Here is an 18,137-nt window from a genome sequence, read left to right as displayed (position 1 = left end):
TTTGGTCTCCAAAGTCTGTACCCCTGGGTCTCCTGAAGATGAAACTTCCTGTCATTTCACTGAGAATGCTGGGGTTTTACATGAGTGAGCCCCTTCAGCTCTTTCTTACTGTACCCCTATGCACATCTAAACTGTCAGCTCCCTCTCTCCTGGCCCATGTTCTTGATCAGTCCCATTTTATTCCTCTGGTACGTGGACTCACCCATTTTATCCATCTTTCATGAGTTCCATCCTTAACTGGAGTTGGTCAAATGCACAGATACTTACATTATCTGTTGAATACCTCCTCAGAAACTTTATACTTGCATTATTATGTCATTCCAGTAGAAGAATAACATAAGAAACACAGAAAACCTTTTGCAACCCCACATTCTCCGGTTTCTACTCTATCTCTCCCTTTTCTCTCTCAGTCAAGCTTCTGGAAAGAGTTAGACATATTCATATCTTTTTTTCATCACCTACTACTACTCATTATGAAACCCTTCAAAACATGTCTTTTACCACTACTTGAGGCTGCCTTTTTTAAAATAGAAAATTGAAATATAGTTGATACACAATCTTACATTAGTTTTAAGTGTACAGCATAGTGATCCAACTTCTCTATATGTTATGCTGTACTCACCACAAGTGTAGCTACCATCTGTCATCATGCAAAGCCATTACAACACCATTGACTATATTCCCCACACTGTATCATTTTAATCCTTGTTAGTTTTTAATTCTGTAGCTGAAAGCCTGTATCTCCCACCCACTTTCACCCATTTTATCTATCTTCCCACCAACAAACAGCAGAATCAAATCTGTAAATACAGAGAACAAACTAATGGCTGCTAGAGGGGAGAAGGATAAGAGGATGCTTTTGATAAGGTCACCAGTTTCCTCCACTCTTTCAGCTCCTTGGGCCACATGTCACCTTTACAGGTATATTTGTTTAATTTAATTTTATTTTTTCAGTGTTCCAAGATTCATTGTTTATGTACCAGACAGAGTGCTCCATGCAATCCGTACCCTCCTTAATACCCACCACCAGGCTCATGTAACCCCCACCCCCTCTCCTCCAAAATCTTGTTTGTTTCTCAGAGTCCACAGTCTCTCATGCTTCTTCTCCACCTCCAATTTTCCCCAATTCATTTTTCCTTTCCTTCTCCTAATGTCCTCCGTGTTATTCCTTATGCTCCACAAGTAAGTGAAACCATATGATAATTGACTTTCTCTTCTTGACTTAGTTCACTCAGCATAATCTCCTCCAGTTCCATCCATACAGGTCTTGAGAATGTTACCCTCAGCCTCCTTCTCTGCTCTCATCCCCTCTGAGAGCTTTAAATCCCAGCAAACCCTGATGGTGTCCATGTATCCCCTCCATTCAAGAGCCATGTGAGGGTTGGGGCAGTCAGAGTCTGTTGCAGCATGTCTGGAGAGCAACAGTCAAGGCTTGAGACCAGGCCAGGGCCTTGGGTATACAAGGCAGTGGATGGAAAGATCTTTGACACTTTTGGTGGAAAACTGATTGAGGACAGAGGCTATCTGGATATGAGGGATTTAAGGGATTATGGTTGACATCTAAGTTTCTGGTTTGGATGACTGTGCAGAGGGCAGCTCTCCTATATGAGATGGGTAACTTGAAGAAGCCAATTTGTAAGTAAGGGTGTCAAGTTTAGTTTTAGTTATGTCATATTTGAGGTGCCTGAAAGGAGATGTCTACCAGGCAGTTGGAGATAAGAGTAGGCAGCTTGGGAGAGATGCCTGGGTTGGGACCTTAATTTGGAACATGATGGTAATAGAAGCCTTAGGACTAGATGAAATATCTTGGAGACAGTGCAGGTGAGAACCACTGGCCTAGCTGTGTGCAATGCCAGGAGATAGCTGCCTGCCTTTGTTCCCTGGCAAGCAGCCTTATGTGGGGAGTTTCTGATGAACAGAATTATGTGTGGCAGGGCAGATGCAGGGTAACCAGATTGAAAGAAAGGCCTGTTCCTTGCAGAAAGGTAGCAGGCATAATGGGAGAGGGATCTGTCTCAGTGCTAGAACCTTAGAGAGGCCATAATGTTGCCATGTGCCCCCAGAGCTATCCCTATTGTGGGCTGAGGGCCACTGCTATTAGGGATGATTAGTAAGGAAGGAAGAGGTTCAAGTGGTGTTGAGCAGGGCCTGCACTGGATCTCTATCAGTGACAGGCTGCCCCAAGTCTTCTGCCTGGTATTTGCAGCCTTCCTGGGTTGGCTTGGCAGCCTCTGCCCTACTCCATTCTGGGTCCAACCTCCTCACACTAGTGTCTCTGCCATCCATGCAAAGGCCTTGCCCTTTACTGTCCCACCTGTACCCCTGCTATTCATTCACCGAACAGTGCTCCACTGAGGCCAGCTCTGATCAGTGTGAATAGTACCAGCTTTGTTTGCATTGCCTGGAACTTTCTGTCTCCATGGCCTGCTACCTCTAGGGTATAAGCAGGGATTCAGAGATGCTGGTTCTATCCCTCAGGTACCCTCATTAATATCCCAGTGTCGTAGTCCCACAGAGAGTACCAAGCGAGCAGCTCTGAGGCTGCTTGTTATTACCACTCACCACAGAGCATGGTGTGCCTGCCATCACCATGGTGACAGCTTTGGAAGCTGGAACGGGTAGATGGGGGGGATGAGGTGATGGGGAGTGGGGCAGAATTTTAGCAGTAGGGGCCATAGGCATCCTGAGGGGTGTGCTGATCATTTCTGATCAAATCTGGTGGGGCCTGCTGACCAGCCTGAGCAGGGAAGAGCTACTCTGAATCTGTTTTCCCAGCCTGTCTGACCACATGGCAAGAAACATGGCAGAATGAATGTAATCTCCTGTTTCTTTTCAGGATTTTTCCCTCTCAGGCTGCTCCTTCTTAGTCTGTTTTGTGGACACCTCCTCCTCTACTCATATCTTAAACTTTGGCATTCTCCAGAGCTCTGACTTGGTCCCTCAGTCTGTATTTTCTCTCTGTATAATCCCACCAACTTGTTCTTCAGTGCTTCCCACACCCCATCCATCTTTGAGTCTTGTCCTTTCTCCCTCCTGAATAGTTCTCCACACTGCCCACTTGTTTCAGGCTCCTTTGGCGCCATCTTCTTCAGCCACTTTGCCTCTGATCTTGCTCCCCATATAATCCAGTCTCTACATAGCAGCCAGAGGATCTTTCTGGAATATAATTCTGTTCTAGCCATGTTCCTGCTAAACCCTTCCAAGGCTCCCTGTAGCCCAAAGGAGAGAGTTCTGACTGGTACCACTGCCTATGGAGCCCATGAGAGCTTTCCCGTCTCTCCTCCTCACTCCCTGTCCCAACCATGGGCTCCTCTTTGTTCTTCAGCTTGTGTAACATTACTTGGGGGGTACTGGGGAGAATGTGAGTAGAGACAAAAGGAAGGAGCCCTAAAGACAGTACCACAGGTTGAAGAAGTCAATGAGAGATGACTCTCACCTGAGGAACATGAGCTCTGAGGTGGTCTCAGATCAGGAGAATCAGAGAGCAGGGGAGAGTAGCGGAGTGGCAGCTGCTTTGGGCCAAGGAGATACATTTCTTCCCATGGGGCAAGAGTTTGGGGGCAGTGGCTGGTTTGGAGGTACTCAGCAGCCTAAGCATGTGCCAGATACCTACAAAGCCAGGGTACCAGAAGGTGTCTTGGATATTTTTTTCTTTTTTTTAAAAATAGATTTATTTATTTATTTATTTGAGAGAGAGAGAGAGAGAGAGAGCACAAGTGGGAGGGGCAGGGAGAGGGAGAGAGAATCTCAAGCAAGCTCCATGCTGAGCATGGAGCCCAACTTGGGGCTCAATGTCAGGACCCCAAGTTCACAGCCTGAGCAAAATTAAGAGTCAGATGCTCAACCGACTGTACCACCCAGGTGTATCAACTTAGTTTTTTTTTTTTTAATCCGTTTTGTTTTGTTTTAGCTTTGATAGTTCATATATCAAAAAATTCACTGGAGTGAAAGAGAAGTAAGCACATTTTGCAATTTAGTGCTGTTTGCCTTTTAAATCACCTGGCAGAGTGGAGACAGCACCTTCATCTTCTTAGTGTCTAGAGCCTGGAACTTAGGCAAGGCTGAATCCCCCTGTCCTACATTGCCGTAGCAGTACCCAAGAATGCTGGGGTTTTCCAGGTGAGCCCTGGTTCTGTTCTAACTGCTCACTTGCACCTCCTCTGCCTTACATGGTATCCAAGATCCTCTGTGACTTCCTCTTTGCCATCTCCCTGACAGGTGAGGATACTGGTTGTACATGGAGGATGACAGAAAAATCCAATGGTGTGAAGAGTTCCACAGCCAATAACCACAACCACCACGCACCTCTGGCCATCAAGGCCAATGGCAAAGATGACCACAGATCCAGTAGTAGGTGAGTCTGCTGAGGCTGGATCATTTCAGAGATGGCCTGGTAAGCTTCTACTTTCTCCCAGCTCTGCCTCATTATCACAGAGCAAACCATCTTTTGGCTTAAGGATACCCTCTAAAAAGGGACTGTGGGATTTCTAGGTACCTCCCAGGAGAGAAAAGTGCTGATAGGAGACAAAGTATGCTCAGAGAAACCCTGGTCATCTCTGCTCCTTCCTCTATAGGCCCCAGTCTGCAGCTGACGATGACACCTCCTCAGAACTGCAGAGGCTGGCAGAGATGGATGCCCCCCAGCGGGGGAGGGGTGGCTTCCATAGGTGAGTTCCAGTACTGCATTCCTGCTGCCTGTTTCTGTCCATGGGGCCTGTCAGAGTGGCTAGAATAACTCACCTTGTCTTAATCGCAGTGAGCCTTTCTGCTAGGAACCCTGGGAAGGATTTTTCTCTTGAGGAGACTCCTGTGAGCAAGCTGGGAGTAATCAGTGGAGTATTGCCTTCAGAGTTGTCTTTCTCACTATTGGGAGAGGGGGGAAGAATTGTTCCCCCCAAAAAAAGGGGTCTAGATAGAGGGTCCTGAGGTCTGCAGCCCGGAGTCATAGGCTCCATAGGGAAATCAGGAAGCCTGGGTCAATCTTCCTCCTGGCCTGTGCTCCATTAGCACAACCTTTATCTTGCCCTGGAGATCACTATCTGTTCACCACAATCAACTGAGATGGCACCTCTGACAGGAAGTCTTCCAAGAGCAAGAGCTTGCTCCTTAGGCTGCATTTAGAGTCATACCTAAACCCCAGACCCCTGGCCTTAGTGCTGGCCTCAGTGCTGGCCTCCATCCCAACTCAGCATGGGGGATATCATAGACTGGCCTGTTTCCAAGGTCCCTTCTCCATCTCCCTCACCAGATAGTGAGCTCTTGAGTCCACATTCTTTCTGAACAGCATGATTCTCCTCTCTGGCTCATGTTTCCTCTCATCTCTAGGATTGTCCGCCTGGTGGGGATCATCAGAGAGTGGGCCAACAAGAATTTTCGTGAGGAGGAACCTCGTCCTGACTCATTCCTTGAGCGTTTCCGTGGGCCTGAGCTCCAGACCGTGACAACACAGCAAGGGGATGGCAAAGGCAACAAGGACAATGAGGACAAGAACACAAAGTATAGCTGTCCAGCTTGTAGGACTAGCAGCGCTATCAAGCATGAAATTGTAGGGCTTGGTGGGATTTCTTATGCCACTGACAGAGGAAGACTAGGGTCTATACCAAGCCTTGCCATAGCAGGGAAAGGAGTTGGCAGGGGAGACATCCATCCTATGGTTTTAACTCTAGTACACTTCCATTGTCCCTGTTCACAGCCTTTCCAACATCCAGGGGCCAATTACCATGGGAACTCCTGGTAGCTTTTCTTCCGCTAGCTGCCCCTCACCAGATGTCCTCTTGCTGATCATGAAACAAACAACAAGGGCACCTGAATGTGTGCCAGCCCCAGTCTCAGTTCCTGTAGTCAGTAAATGCAGAAGAGGGTGCATTTAGGGAGTGCTGCTGAGAGTATGAACACATCAGCCCTAATGTCAGTACAGAGGTGGGCCTTTGAGGAGGCCATACTGGGGGCTGGCTGGCTAGGTAAGGCCTAGGAACAACTGAGGAGGAGGGATTGGGGAGGATGGAGAAGGTAGAGCTGGAGGGTCGTTCTTTGAGGAAATGAGTTGGCAAATGGGGATGTCTGGCCAAGCCGACATTCCCCACTTCTGGCCAGTGGAGGAAAAGAGCTTTTGCCAAGCTAGGATGTAGCATTTGGGAAAGCAGTTTGGGAGATGGAGGCCAGGGACCTAACAGGGAGGGTGGAGTGGGCAGGATGCATGTGGCACTTACTTTCTTGGAGAGCCTCTCTCTTCCCAGGAGAGATATGGAAACAGGTTCTGAGACCTTATTACCATCCTGTGGAAGTCCCTCCTCTGGTCCTGAAGCCCACTCCACTGAAAAGACTGCCCCTTGCCATGCCATGCCCTCTGGGCAAGAGGCCTCCAGAAGGCATGGGAAACAATGGGTCTATGTGGGATTAAAATAGGAAGGGGGTGACCCTTGCCCATCTGGGCTCTACTCAGATGCCTAGTACCAAGTTGTGGCTCCCTGAAAATGGGGCCCTGAGCCAAGCCAGTCCTGTACACCGTCTTAAGCATTATTTTTCAAAGGACCCGTGGCCTCTGGGAACTGGGGTGCTGCCACATTAAGGACCCAGTCCCCAAGCCTGGCCTCTGTCTATCTCCTCAGGAAGAAATTTGAGCTATTTGTCTTGGATCCAGCTGGAGACTGGTACTACCGCTGGCTATTTGTCATTGCTATGCCTGTCCTCTACAACTGGTGCCTCCTGGTGGCCAGGTGAGCAGGGAGGGATCTGGAAGAGAGTGTTCAAACATCCCAGGGCACAGGCCTTGGGGTTGAGAGTACACCAGTCCCAGCTGTGGATACAGAGCTCAACCAACCCAGCCTTCTTTCTGGATTCTGGGCTTGCCAATAACACCTCCCTCTGCCCTATTAACCCCCAAATGCCCTCTACTTCCCAACTTAATATGCTACCAAAGCTTCATGTCTACCTTCCCTGGTATCTGTTCCTACTTCTCCATTTACAACAAATTGTCCTGGATAAGGCCACCCTCCTCTCTCCCTGAGACAACTACAATAGCCTTGCCCTCATTTCTTGTAGGCACTCTTGCCCCCTCCAAAAATCCTTCACACTAGCAACTAGTGTGGTTGGTAGAAACTGGAATTTGTTTACATCAGTTCCTCCTCACAAACCCTCCAATGGCCCCCTATTGCTCACAGGATGAAGTTGAAGCCCTCAGAGTGAACGTCAAGGCCCTTTGGACTTGGCCTTCTCCTTGGTTCCACCTTCTGGACATACCCCAGCCCCAGCATTCACTACTCTTGGGTCATAACATGCTGTTTCCTCAAGAGAAAATTCCCTTTCCCCATTTTTAGCCTGTGGAGATTCTTCTTGCAGTTTCATTTCCAAAGCCACTCTCTACAGGTGGCTTTCCTTGACATCATTTCCCACCTCACCCCATCTCCCACTTCAGTTATTCATTCAGCAAGGGTTTGACTGAGCACCCATTGGATGCCAGGTTCTGTGCTAAGTGCCAGGGATAATGTGGTGAATAAGACACATAAGGTCTCTGCTATCTTGGAGCTCTTAAGCTAGTGGGAGACACTGGCAGTAAACATGAGCAAAACAGATGCCCAAGGGACTTGAGGCAGGAAGCTACTATAGAAAGGACAGTCCATGTAGACCCCTCTGAGGAGGTGACACCTTAGCAGAGACCTTAATAGTGAGAGGGAATCAGTTATTTAGATGTCTGAGGCTGGTGAAAGGAACATTCTGAGGAGGGGGAACAAATGCTAAGACCCTGTCTCAGGATGACCTAGTGTGGCCGGAGGACTTCAAGTGAACATCAGGCAGGCACAGGACTATTCTGTAGGTTTGTGCACCAGGGGAGGGGGCTGGGGTTTTATCCGAAGTGTGACCAAGTAGTCAGAATTAACTGCTCTTCCATTTGACTAGTACACTCATTGGGTCATCATCCTGGGTTCTATCTCCTATTCTACTCTCCTCTTTAGGTCCTTATCCATTCAATCACCAAGACTTGTCAATTTCTCCTAAAACTCCTGAAGTCTCCAAACTCTTCATTCCCACTGCCTCTAGGTTAACCTTAGGTACTATCTTCTCTCTCACTTGGACTGGCCAGTTGTCTATGTTGGGTTCTCAATAGGTATTGGTTACAGAAATGGGCATGGAGACTATTTAGCTGTGTATTATATTTCATACTTTCAGTGACTCATTTTTCATTCAACTCATACCTGTCAAATTCTGGTGCTCTGGGCTAGGGCATAAGGCATGCAGTAATGACTAAGAGGTGGTCTCTGTCTTTTTGGAACTCATGGTCCAGTGGATGAGAGATAAGTGATGGTCAGTGTAGAAGTCTATTTAAGGATGTCTATGTAATAATAAGGATTGGAGTAGAAGTTGCTTTTCAATAAGTTTCTTCATGATATTAAACTGATGGCGATTGGTCAGTGTCCCTGGTAGCCATCCCAAGCCCTTTGCTCAGTGGGAACTCAGTTTGAGGCCTCCAGAAGGCCTTGGCTGACTTTGAGTATAAAGTCCATTCCTGTCTTCCTGCAGAGCTTGCTTCAGTGACCTACAGAAAGGCTACTATCTAGTGTGGCTGGTGCTGGACTACTTCTCAGACGTAGTGTATATCACCGACCTCTTCATTCGATTGCGCACAGGTATGTGAGCAACTGGGTTGCATACACAGGAGCATGACCCATAGGTCCCAAGTCCCGAGTCCACATTTTTAAGAAGCCTTCTTGACACAGTGTTGGACTTAACTGCCTAGCTGGGACCTGGGTTGGTGTCTGCTTCTCTTTGAACCTCACAGTCACCATGTGCTTAGTGAGGTTCAGACCTGGGGGTCATCTTTTGAGGTCCTTCAGGCCAGCTCTGCTAGTGAGTTTCCTATACCTCTCCTTGGGAAGCAGGGTTCAGTGCACAGTTTGTCCCTTGCTGAGCATTAGCCGATTGGGAGGGATAGACCTGAGGGCAGAGCTGATATACTGGTTTGCATCTCTACTAGGTTTTCTGGAGCAGGGGCTGCTGGTCAAAGATCCTAAGAAGTTGCGGGACAACTATATCCACACTCTACAGTTCAAGCTGGATGTGGCTTCTATCATTCCCACAGACCTGATCTATTTTGCTGTGGGCATCCACAGCCCTGAGCTGCGCTTTAACCGCCTGTTACACTTTGCCCGCATGTTTGAATTCTTTGACCGCACTGAGACACGCACCAGCTACCCCAACATCTTCCGAATCAGCAACCTGGTCCTCTACATCTTGGTCATCATCCACTGGAATGCCTGCATTTACTATGCCATTTCCAAGTCCATTGGCTTTGGGGTTGACACCTGGGTTTATCCCAACATCACTGACCCTGAGTATGGCTACCTGGCTAGGGAATACATCTACTGCCTTTACTGGTCTACCCTGACACTCACCACCATTGGGGAGACACCACCCCCTGTAAAGGATGAGGAGTACTTATTTGTCATCTTTGACTTCCTGATTGGTGTCCTCATCTTTGCCACTATTGTGGGAAATGTGGGCTCCATGATCTCCAACATGAATGCCACCCGGGCTGAATTTCAGGCCAAGATTGATGCTGTCAAACATTACATGCAGTTCCGAAAAGTCAGCAAGGAGATGGAAGCCAAGGTCATTAAGTGGTTTGACTACCTGTGGACCAATAAGAAGAGTGTGGATGAGAGGGAAGTTCTCAAGAACTTGCCAGCCAAGCTGAGGGCTGAGATAGCCATCAATGTCCATCTATCCACACTCAAAAAAGTGCGCATCTTCCAGGATTGTGAGGCTGGCCTGCTGGTGGAGCTGGTATTGAAACTCCGTCCTCAAGTCTTCAGCCCTGGAGATTACATTTGCCGCAAGGGGGATATTGGCAAGGAGATGTACATAATCAAGGAAGGCAAATTGGCAGTAGTGGCAGATGATGGTGTTACTCAATATGCCTTGCTCTCAGCTGGTAGTTGCTTTGGAGAGATCAGTATCCTTAACATTAAGGGCAGCAAAATGGGCAATCGACGCACAGCCAATATCCGTAGCATTGGTTACTCAGATCTCTTTTGCTTGTCCAAGGATGATCTTATGGAAGCTGTGACTGAATACCCTGATGCCAAGAAGGTCTTGGAGGAGAGGGGCCGGGAGATCCTGATGAAGGAGGGGCTTCTGGATGAGAATGAGGTGGCAGCCAGCATGGAAGTAGATGTGCAGGAGAAGCTAGAGCAGCTGGAGACCAACATGGAGACCTTGTACACTCGCTTTGGCCGCCTGCTGGCTGAGTACACAGGAGCCCAGCAGAAACTCAAGCAGCGCATTACGGTTCTAGAAACCAAGATGAAGCAGAACAATGAAGAGGATTACCTGTCAGATGGGATGAACAGCCCTGAGCCAGCTGCTGCTGTTGAGCCATAAGAGCTTGGGCTCAACTGTCTTCCCAGCCTTGGCCTTGACTGCAGGAACTAGAAGAGCTGTGCTGGTATCCATATTTGTATGCATTATCCTCTTGAATTCTCCCTGAAGCCTCTCTGTACCAGGCTTTTGGCTCAATCATCTAGGAGTCCTCCTCCAAGTCCAGTTAACCAAGCTTATGCACAGTGCAGACCATGTTGGCTCAGCTTCCAGGAGCTTTAACCTGTCCAAGTCTGAGGAAAGAAGAAAGGAGCAGCTGAACTCTGCTGCTTTCTTGGGGTCTTTCTTGGGGCTGGGAGCCTGGGCAATGATCTTCTCTGAAGAAGTCCTTCTGCAGGACACTGTGCACCTTACTGCAGATCTGCCCTCTTTCCAGGCTCTTTTGCATATAGATGCTTCCCACTTGGTTCTGGTCCTTGTTTTTCTAATATGTGCTCTGAATACCCCCATTTCCCTGCACATGTATGCAGTTCACAAAATGACTGCAGACAGTTAGCATAGATGCTGTGTCTGTCTCCCAGGGCAAGGGAAGGAAGGTGGCAGGTAGGAGTGTGTTCACTCAGGGCTTCCTCTCCATCAGGCACTCCAAGTCCTGCTCTGTTCATCCACCTGAATGTTGCCAGCCACTTGGGCTACAGACATCATAATTCTCTTGGTTCCTGGTCCATTCCAGGGCAAGGAGTGAGGAGCAACGAAATGCCAACTAGAGAAGGAGGTGGGTGGGAGCTCTAGCCATCACCCTTCTGTACAGAGCATTATTGAAGAAGTCCTGAGGCCACCCTTCTATACAGAGCATTACTGAAATAGTCCTGAGGCTGGCTGTATATAGGAGACTCTTCAAGTTCAGATCTTTAGTAGAGGTACCTGCAAGTTAATAAATTCATTCGAACTAGTTGTGGTTATTGCTCGACTCTGCTATTCATATTCTTTCCCTTTCTCCCCTCTTTTTTCCTCTTATCCAGGACTCAACCTGCCTGGAACACTCTCTGTTGTCTTCTGCTGCCTAAGCTCCACTGGTCCTTCAGGACTCAGCTCAGGCATCACCTTCTTGGAGAAGGTTCCCAATTAGGCAGTCAGTTGCTCCCTCTCTAGACTCCCACAGCACTTGCAAGTCTATGTCCTGGCTCTTTTCATGCTGTGTGGTTGGTTTTGACAGAACTGGTTTCCCCTCCAGACTGTGGGCTCTTTGAGGGCAGGCCCAGGACCGTCTCCCCCTCACTGCTTTGACTGCAGCCTCAGGGACATCCCTGGCCCAGAGGAAGCTTTCAGAAAATGCTTACTCACTGGGGCAATGAGCAAACACACTGAACTCCTGTTTCCATTTGCCAGTAGCTGGGTCTTGACAGAAACACTAGCTAGCTACATCTGGGGATTTGCAGAGTATCTTCTGGAGGAGCAGATACTTGAGTGGGTACCACCAGATGATTAGGAACCCAAAGAACAAATGTAAATTAGTGGGCAAGAAGCTCTAGGTGCAGACTCAGATGCTCTTGTGCCTACCTCTTACCTCTATCTACCTACCAACCTATCTGTCTATGATCTATCTCTCTATGTCTCTATCTATTAATCATGGTAGAATATACATCAAATTTACCATATTAACTATTTTAAGTGTACAGTTTCATAGTGTTAGGTACATTCACATTGTTGTGAAACAAATTTCCAGAATATTTTCATCTTCCCAAACTGAAACTGTGCCCATCAAACAACAGCTCTCCATTTTTCCCTCCCTGCTAGCACCTGGCAGCCACCATTCTAATTTGTTTCTATGACTTAACTACTTTAGATACCCCATGTAAGTGGTAGGATACACTATTTATCCCTTTGTGATAGGCTTATTTCACTTATCATAATGTCCTTAAAGTTCATGTATGTTATAGCATGTTTTAGACCACATTTTTTTTATCCATTCATCCATTGATGGACACTTGAGTTGTTACCATTTTCTGGTTACTGTGAATTATGCTGCTATGCACATGAATACACAAATATCTGCTCAAGTTCTTGCTTTCACTTCTTTTGAGAAGATACCCAGAAGTGGAATTTCTGAATCACAGTAATTCTATTTTTAATTTTTTGAGGGCCCATCATACTGTCTCCCATAGCAACTGTACCATTTTACATCCCCTCTAATGGTGCACTAGGATTCTAACTTCTTTACACTCTCATCAATACTTGTTTCCTTTTTATAAAAAAATTTTTTTATAATAGTCATCTGAATGGGTGTGGGTGGTATCTCATTGTAGTCTTAATATTCATTTCCCTGGTAAATAGTGATCTAGAGCGTCTCTTCATATGCTTGTTGGCCATTTTTATATCTTTTTTGGAAAAATGTCTATTTAGTCCTTTCCAAATTTTTAAATCATGTTTGTTTCGTTTTTTTTCGTATTGAGTTGTAGGAGTTCTTTATATATTCTGGGTATTAGCCCATATCAGGTATATTATTTGCAATTCCTCCCCCCTTTCCATAGGTTGCTTTTTCACTGTTCATTGTGTCCACTGACACACAGAAGTTTTTAATTTTTATGTAGTCCAATTTGCCTGGGTGTAGTTGTCATCATTGATCTTCATTGGAATTCATCCTTTATCCAGACTTCTTTTACATTTGATGTAATTTCTTGGCCTCTTCCCTACCTTACAGTAACAAATCCAGGGACAGACTCATTTGGAGGGATATGTAGCATTACCCATGCTTAGACCTGATCCCTGGGAGTGGCAGAAGTAGGGAGACAACATTCATGATGGAACAACATTCTGCATATGTTCTCCCTTTGAGTGCTGGGCTGGAAGAAAGGGCTCTAAGTCCCATCACTTCATTAGAGGCTGAGCCACTGGGAAGCGGGGCTCTTGGGGGCCCAACCAGTTGCTTGCCCAAATGATCATAACTAAGGCTACATTAAGGAGCTCAGTTTCTCTACATGCTGGAACCAAGGGTAGATATTAGTTTTGTTGCCTAGAATGGCACTGGGCCCAGAAGAATGGGATGACTGCACTGAAAATATTCCTTTGGTTTTAGCAAGAAATCTGCAGCCTTTTCCCCTGGAGCCTGGTTCACTCTCTGTCCAGCCCCAATGGATACCTGAGTTTCAGCCCACATCAATCTAGCAGACATTGAATCTTGGACCTAGTTTTCTGCAGTGCAAAGTAGGTGACTCATCTGGGTTGTCTAGGGAGCCCACTGGATTGAGATGCAGGATTTAGGGCTCTGCTCCCACTCTCTCTCCAGACATCTTCGAGTCTAATCACCTTTTGCAGTGCCTTGAATATCTATGTTCTCTTAGGTTTCTAGGACATTTTTCATGCTGTTCCCTTTGCCTGGATCACTCTTTTCTGTGTTTTCTTCCTCTGAGACTCAGTTCAGGGGCCTCTTCTCTGAGGCCTACCATAGCCTTCTATGTGAGACTGTCCTGAACACTGGACTGTGTTTATCTAGTAGTTGGTTTCTTCTCATCTAAACACAGTTTGTTTGAGAAAAAGATGAAAGAGTTACAGAAGAAAAATCCATGAAGCTTGGAGTGTGTGAGTAAGTGAATGTGTGTGTGTGTGTGTGTGTCTGTGCATGTGTATGCACAGACACACACACACACCTACCTGTGTGAACACTTTTGTAGATGTAGTGTGGATGCCTGTGTGAGCATCTGGATGTCAGGGTCTCTTTCTGTGTCCCCCCCCACTCCAGTCCCCTCCCATGACTCTCTCCTGCCTGTTGCTGGCCACCACCCCCGCTTCTCTCCCGTAACTGGCTATAATTTAAGAACTGAAGTACCTTTTCCATTATGTGTTGTATTTATTCAGCATAGTCTGATGTTCCCTGCTCTTAATTTTAAAATATTTGAATTGAAATGTTCTTTATTTTCCTCTGAAGATACCTACTTAAGGTAAATTGCCCTATTTGTATATGGCTATCAATGTCCTTTTCTCTGCATTGGTGACCTTCTATAGAAAGCAAAAGTTCCTGCTCCTACCCACCACTCTCCCTCCCTTTTTGGTCTGACCCTTGGTGGCTTCAGTTGGCTGGCAGACTGCTGCCCCCACTTCAGCCCAGCTTGAGTCCCAGCCTCAGCAGCACCTATTTGTTCCTTAGCCTTGAGCCTAAAGCTAATTTGACCCCTTCCCCTTCCCTTGAAAAGAGGCTAAGGTAGAGGGTCCCCCACTTCTGCGAACCTTGGAGATGAGCTCAGAAGCCCCCAGTGCACAGAGAACCCAGCCACCAGAGGGCGCATGGACCTAAGAAAAAGGTTGTGGGCTCTGCCCTGTGAAACCCCCTACCAAGCCGAGGGCTGAGCAGGGTTTATTGAGGCAGTTAGGTGGCTACCCTCAGGGCCTCACTGAGCTGTACGACCAGATCTTCCTTTCCGAATGCATTACTGCAATCCCTTCGAATGCCCTCGGAGGCTTCTGAGTGCCAAAGCCAATGGCTGAATTCAAGTCTGTGTATGCTAGATGCCCAGACTTTGTTGGGGGTTGGGCATGGAGAAAATGTCAGTGTTGAACTTCAAGGGGACCTGGAACTATGTTTGTCATTATTAATTTTAATGTGTATTGAGAAAAAATACCAGTTGTCTATGAAAGCCTTGATGTTATGAATATTACTGCTTAACTATGGAGTTAAAGAAAAAAGTGAACTGATTTAGGGTTGATTTAAAGAAAATGATTATATGAATAAATGTTCCAATGGCTCATGGAGGGAGTGACCAAATAATGGTGAGTATCCAAATGCCTACCTAATACCACTAAGGCATTTCAAAATCAACAGCATCATAACTCACCTTTTGCTGTTTTTCTTCTAAACCAGCTCCCTCCCATCCTCCTCATGTCAATAATGGCTTGTCCACCATTCCAGTTTCTCAGGCCAAAACCATTGAAATCATCCTGGACTTACCTTTTCCCTCATCCAGTAAGTATATCCAACCAGCCAGGAAATAGTCTCTGCTTAACTTTTAAAAATTGTTTTTTTTAATTTTTAAAGATTTTATTTATTTATTTTACATATATATATATATATATATATATATATATATATAGAGAGAGAGAGAGAGAGAGAGAGAGAGCAATCAGGGGGAGCAGCAGAGATTGAGGGAGAAGCAGACTCCCTGCTGAGCAGGGAGCCTGATGCAGCACTCGACTCCAGGAACCTGGGATTATGACCTGAGCCGAAGGCAGACGCTTAACTGACTGAGCCACCCAGATGCCCCTCTGCTTAACTTTCAAAGTAAAGTCAGAATCTACGTACCTCTCTTACTTCCACTGGTCCCACCCTGGTCTAAGCCACCATAAGTTCTCTTGTAGATGCCTGCAGTGGCCTTCAGACTAGTGTCCTTGTTTCTATCTTGTCTCCCTGAAATTCTTTCCATTTCCCTTCTTAAAACCTCCCAATGCTTTCCCATTATTCCTGTAATAAAATCCAAACTCATAGAAATTTTTGGATTATTTGCTCCAACTCTTTGAAAAATACCAGTGGAATTTTGATCGGAATGGCATTAAAAGTATCGATTGCTCTAGGCAGTATAGACATCTTAACAATGTTGATTCTTCCGATCCAAGAGCATGGAACGGTCTTCCATCTTTTTGTGTCTTCTTCAATTTCTTTCATGAGTGTTCTGTAGTTCCTCGAGTACAGATCCTTTACCTCTTTGGTTAGATTTATTCCCAGGTATCTTATGGTTCTTGGTGCTATAGTAAATGGCATCGATTCTCTAATTTCCCTTTCTGTATTTTCATTGTTAGTGTATAAGAAAGCCACTGCTTTCTGTACATTGACTTTGTATCCTGCCAGGTTACTGCCACGTTACTGAATTGCTGTATGAGTTCTAGTAGTTTGGGGGTGGAGTCTTTTGGGTTTTCCATATAAAGAATCATGTTATCTGCGAAGAGAGAGAGTTTGACTTCTTCCTTGCCAATTTGGATACCTTTTATTTCTCTTTGTTGTCTGATTGCTGTTGCTAGGACTTCTTTTTTTTTAAGATTTTATTTATTTATTTGACAGAGAGATCACAAGCAGGCAGAGAGGCAGGCAGAGAGAGAGGAGGAAGCAGGCTCCCTGCTGAGCAGAGAGCCTGATGCGGGGCTCGATCCCAGGACTCTGAGATCATGACCTGAGCCAAAGGCAGCGGCTTAACCCACTGAGCCACCCAGGCGCCCCGCTAGGACTTCTAATACTATGTTGAACAAGAGTGGTGAGAGTGGGCATCCTTGTCGTGTTCCTGATCTCAACGGGAAGGCTGCAAGCTTTTTCCCATTGAGGATGATATTTGCTGTGGGTTTTTCATAGATAGATTTGATGAAGTTCAGTAATGTTCCCTCTATCCCTATACTTTGAAGCGTTTTAATCAGGAACAGATGCTGGATTTTGTCAAATGCTTTTTCTGCATCAATTGAGAGGACCATGTGGTTCTTCTCTCTTTTCTTATTAATTTGTTCTATCACATTGATTGATTTGCGAATGTTGAACCATCCTTGTAGCCCAGGAATGAATCCCACCTGGTCATGGTGGATAATCTTTTTAATGTGCTGTTGGATCCTGTTTGCTAGGATCTTGTTGAGAATCTTAGCATCCATATTCATCAGTGATATTGGTCTGAAATTCTCCTTTTTGGTAGGGTCTTTGCCTGGTTTGGGGATCAGGGTAATGCTGGCTTCATAGAAAGAGTCTGGAAGTTTTCCTTCTGCTTCAATTTTTTGAAACAGCTTCAAGAGAATAGGTGTTATTTCTTCTTTGAAAGTTTGGTAGAATTCCCCAGGGAATCCATCAGGTCCTGGGCTCTTGTTTTTTGGGAGGTTTTTGATCACTGCTTCAATCTCCTTACTAGATATCGGTCTATTTAGGTTGTCGATTTCTTCCTGGTTTTCAAAGAGCTGGAGCAAATAATCCAAAAATTTGTATGGAACCAGAAGAGACCCCAAATCACTAAGGAAATGTTGAAAAACAAAAATAAAACTGGGGGCATCACGTTACCTGATTTCAAGCTTTACTACAAAGCTGTGATCACCAAGACAGCATGGTACTGGCATAAAAACAGACACATAGACCAGTGGAACAGAGTAGAGAGCCCAGATATGGACCCTCAACTCTATGGTCAGTTAATCTTTGACAAAACAGGAAGAAATATACAGTGGAAAAAAGACAGTCTCTTCAATAAATGGTGCTGGGAAAACTGGGCAGCTATATGTAGAAGAATGAAACTCGACCATTCTCTTACACCATACACAAAGATAAACTCAAAATGGATAAAAGGCCTCAACGTGAGACAGGAATCCATCAGAATCCTAGAAGAGAACATAGGCAGTAACCTCTTCAATATCAGCCACGACAACTTCTTTCAAGATATGTCTCCAAAGGGGCGCCTGGGTGGCTCAGTGGGCTAAGCCTCTGCCTTCAGCTCAGGTCGTGATCTCAGGGTCCTGGGATCGAGCTCCGAGTAGGGCTCTCTGCTCAGCAGGGAGCCTGCTTCCTCCCTCTCTCTCTGCCTGCCTCTCTGCCTACTTGTGATCTCTGTCTATCAAATAAATAAATAAAAATCTTTTAAAAAACCTTAAAAATAAAATAAAAATACATTAATTGGAATTTAAAAAAATATGTCTCCAAAGGCAAAAGAAACAAAAGCCAAAATAAACTTTTGCGACTTCATCAAAATCAAAAGCTTCTGCACAGCAACGGAAACAGTCAAGAAAACAAAGAGGCAACCCACGGAATGGGAGAAGATATTTGCAAATGACAGTACTGACAAAAGGACTCCTCAAACTGAACACACACAAAACAGATA

At 45.9% G+C, this 18,137-nt stretch overlaps 1 protein-coding gene across 1 annotated transcript; it reads left to right on the top strand.

The window, feature by feature from the left end:
* The first annotated feature begins 4,244 nt into the window (after window positions 1-4,244).
* CNGA2 (cyclic nucleotide gated channel subunit alpha 2) lies at window positions 4,245-10,377 on the top strand. The gene is made up of 6 exons (XM_047716596.1): window positions 4,245-4,354; window positions 4,575-4,667; window positions 5,326-5,496; window positions 6,609-6,716; window positions 8,518-8,624; window positions 8,972-10,377. The coding sequence occupies exons 1-6, from the start codon at window positions 4,245-4,247 to the stop codon at window positions 10,375-10,377; spliced, it is 1,995 nt and encodes a 664-aa protein (XP_047572552.1).
* Window positions 10,378-18,137: the final 7,760 nt, after the last annotated feature.

The sequence above is a fragment of the Lutra lutra genome, chromosome X (assembly GCF_902655055.1).
Source record: "Lutra lutra chromosome X, mLutLut1.2, whole genome shotgun sequence".
In the NCBI taxonomy this organism is placed as follows: domain Eukaryota; kingdom Metazoa; phylum Chordata; class Mammalia; order Carnivora; family Mustelidae; genus Lutra; species Lutra lutra.
The sequence above is the reverse complement of the archived record's forward strand: the minus strand, read 5'-3'. Positions and strand labels throughout refer to the sequence as shown.

Bases quoted from the DNA above. Each gene is read 5' to 3' on its own strand.
- CNGA2 (XM_047716596.1), top strand. From the start codon at position 4,245: ATGACAGAAAAATCCAATGGTGTGAAGAGTTCCACAGCCAATAACCAC. The intron at 5,497-6,608 runs GTATAGCTGTCC...CTATCTCCTCAG, and splicing joins AATGAGGACAAGAACACAAA to GAAGAAATTTGAGCTATTTG. The intron at 8,625-8,971 runs GTATGTGAGCAA...CATCTCTACTAG, and splicing joins CTTCATTCGATTGCGCACAG to GTTTTCTGGAGCAGGGGCTG.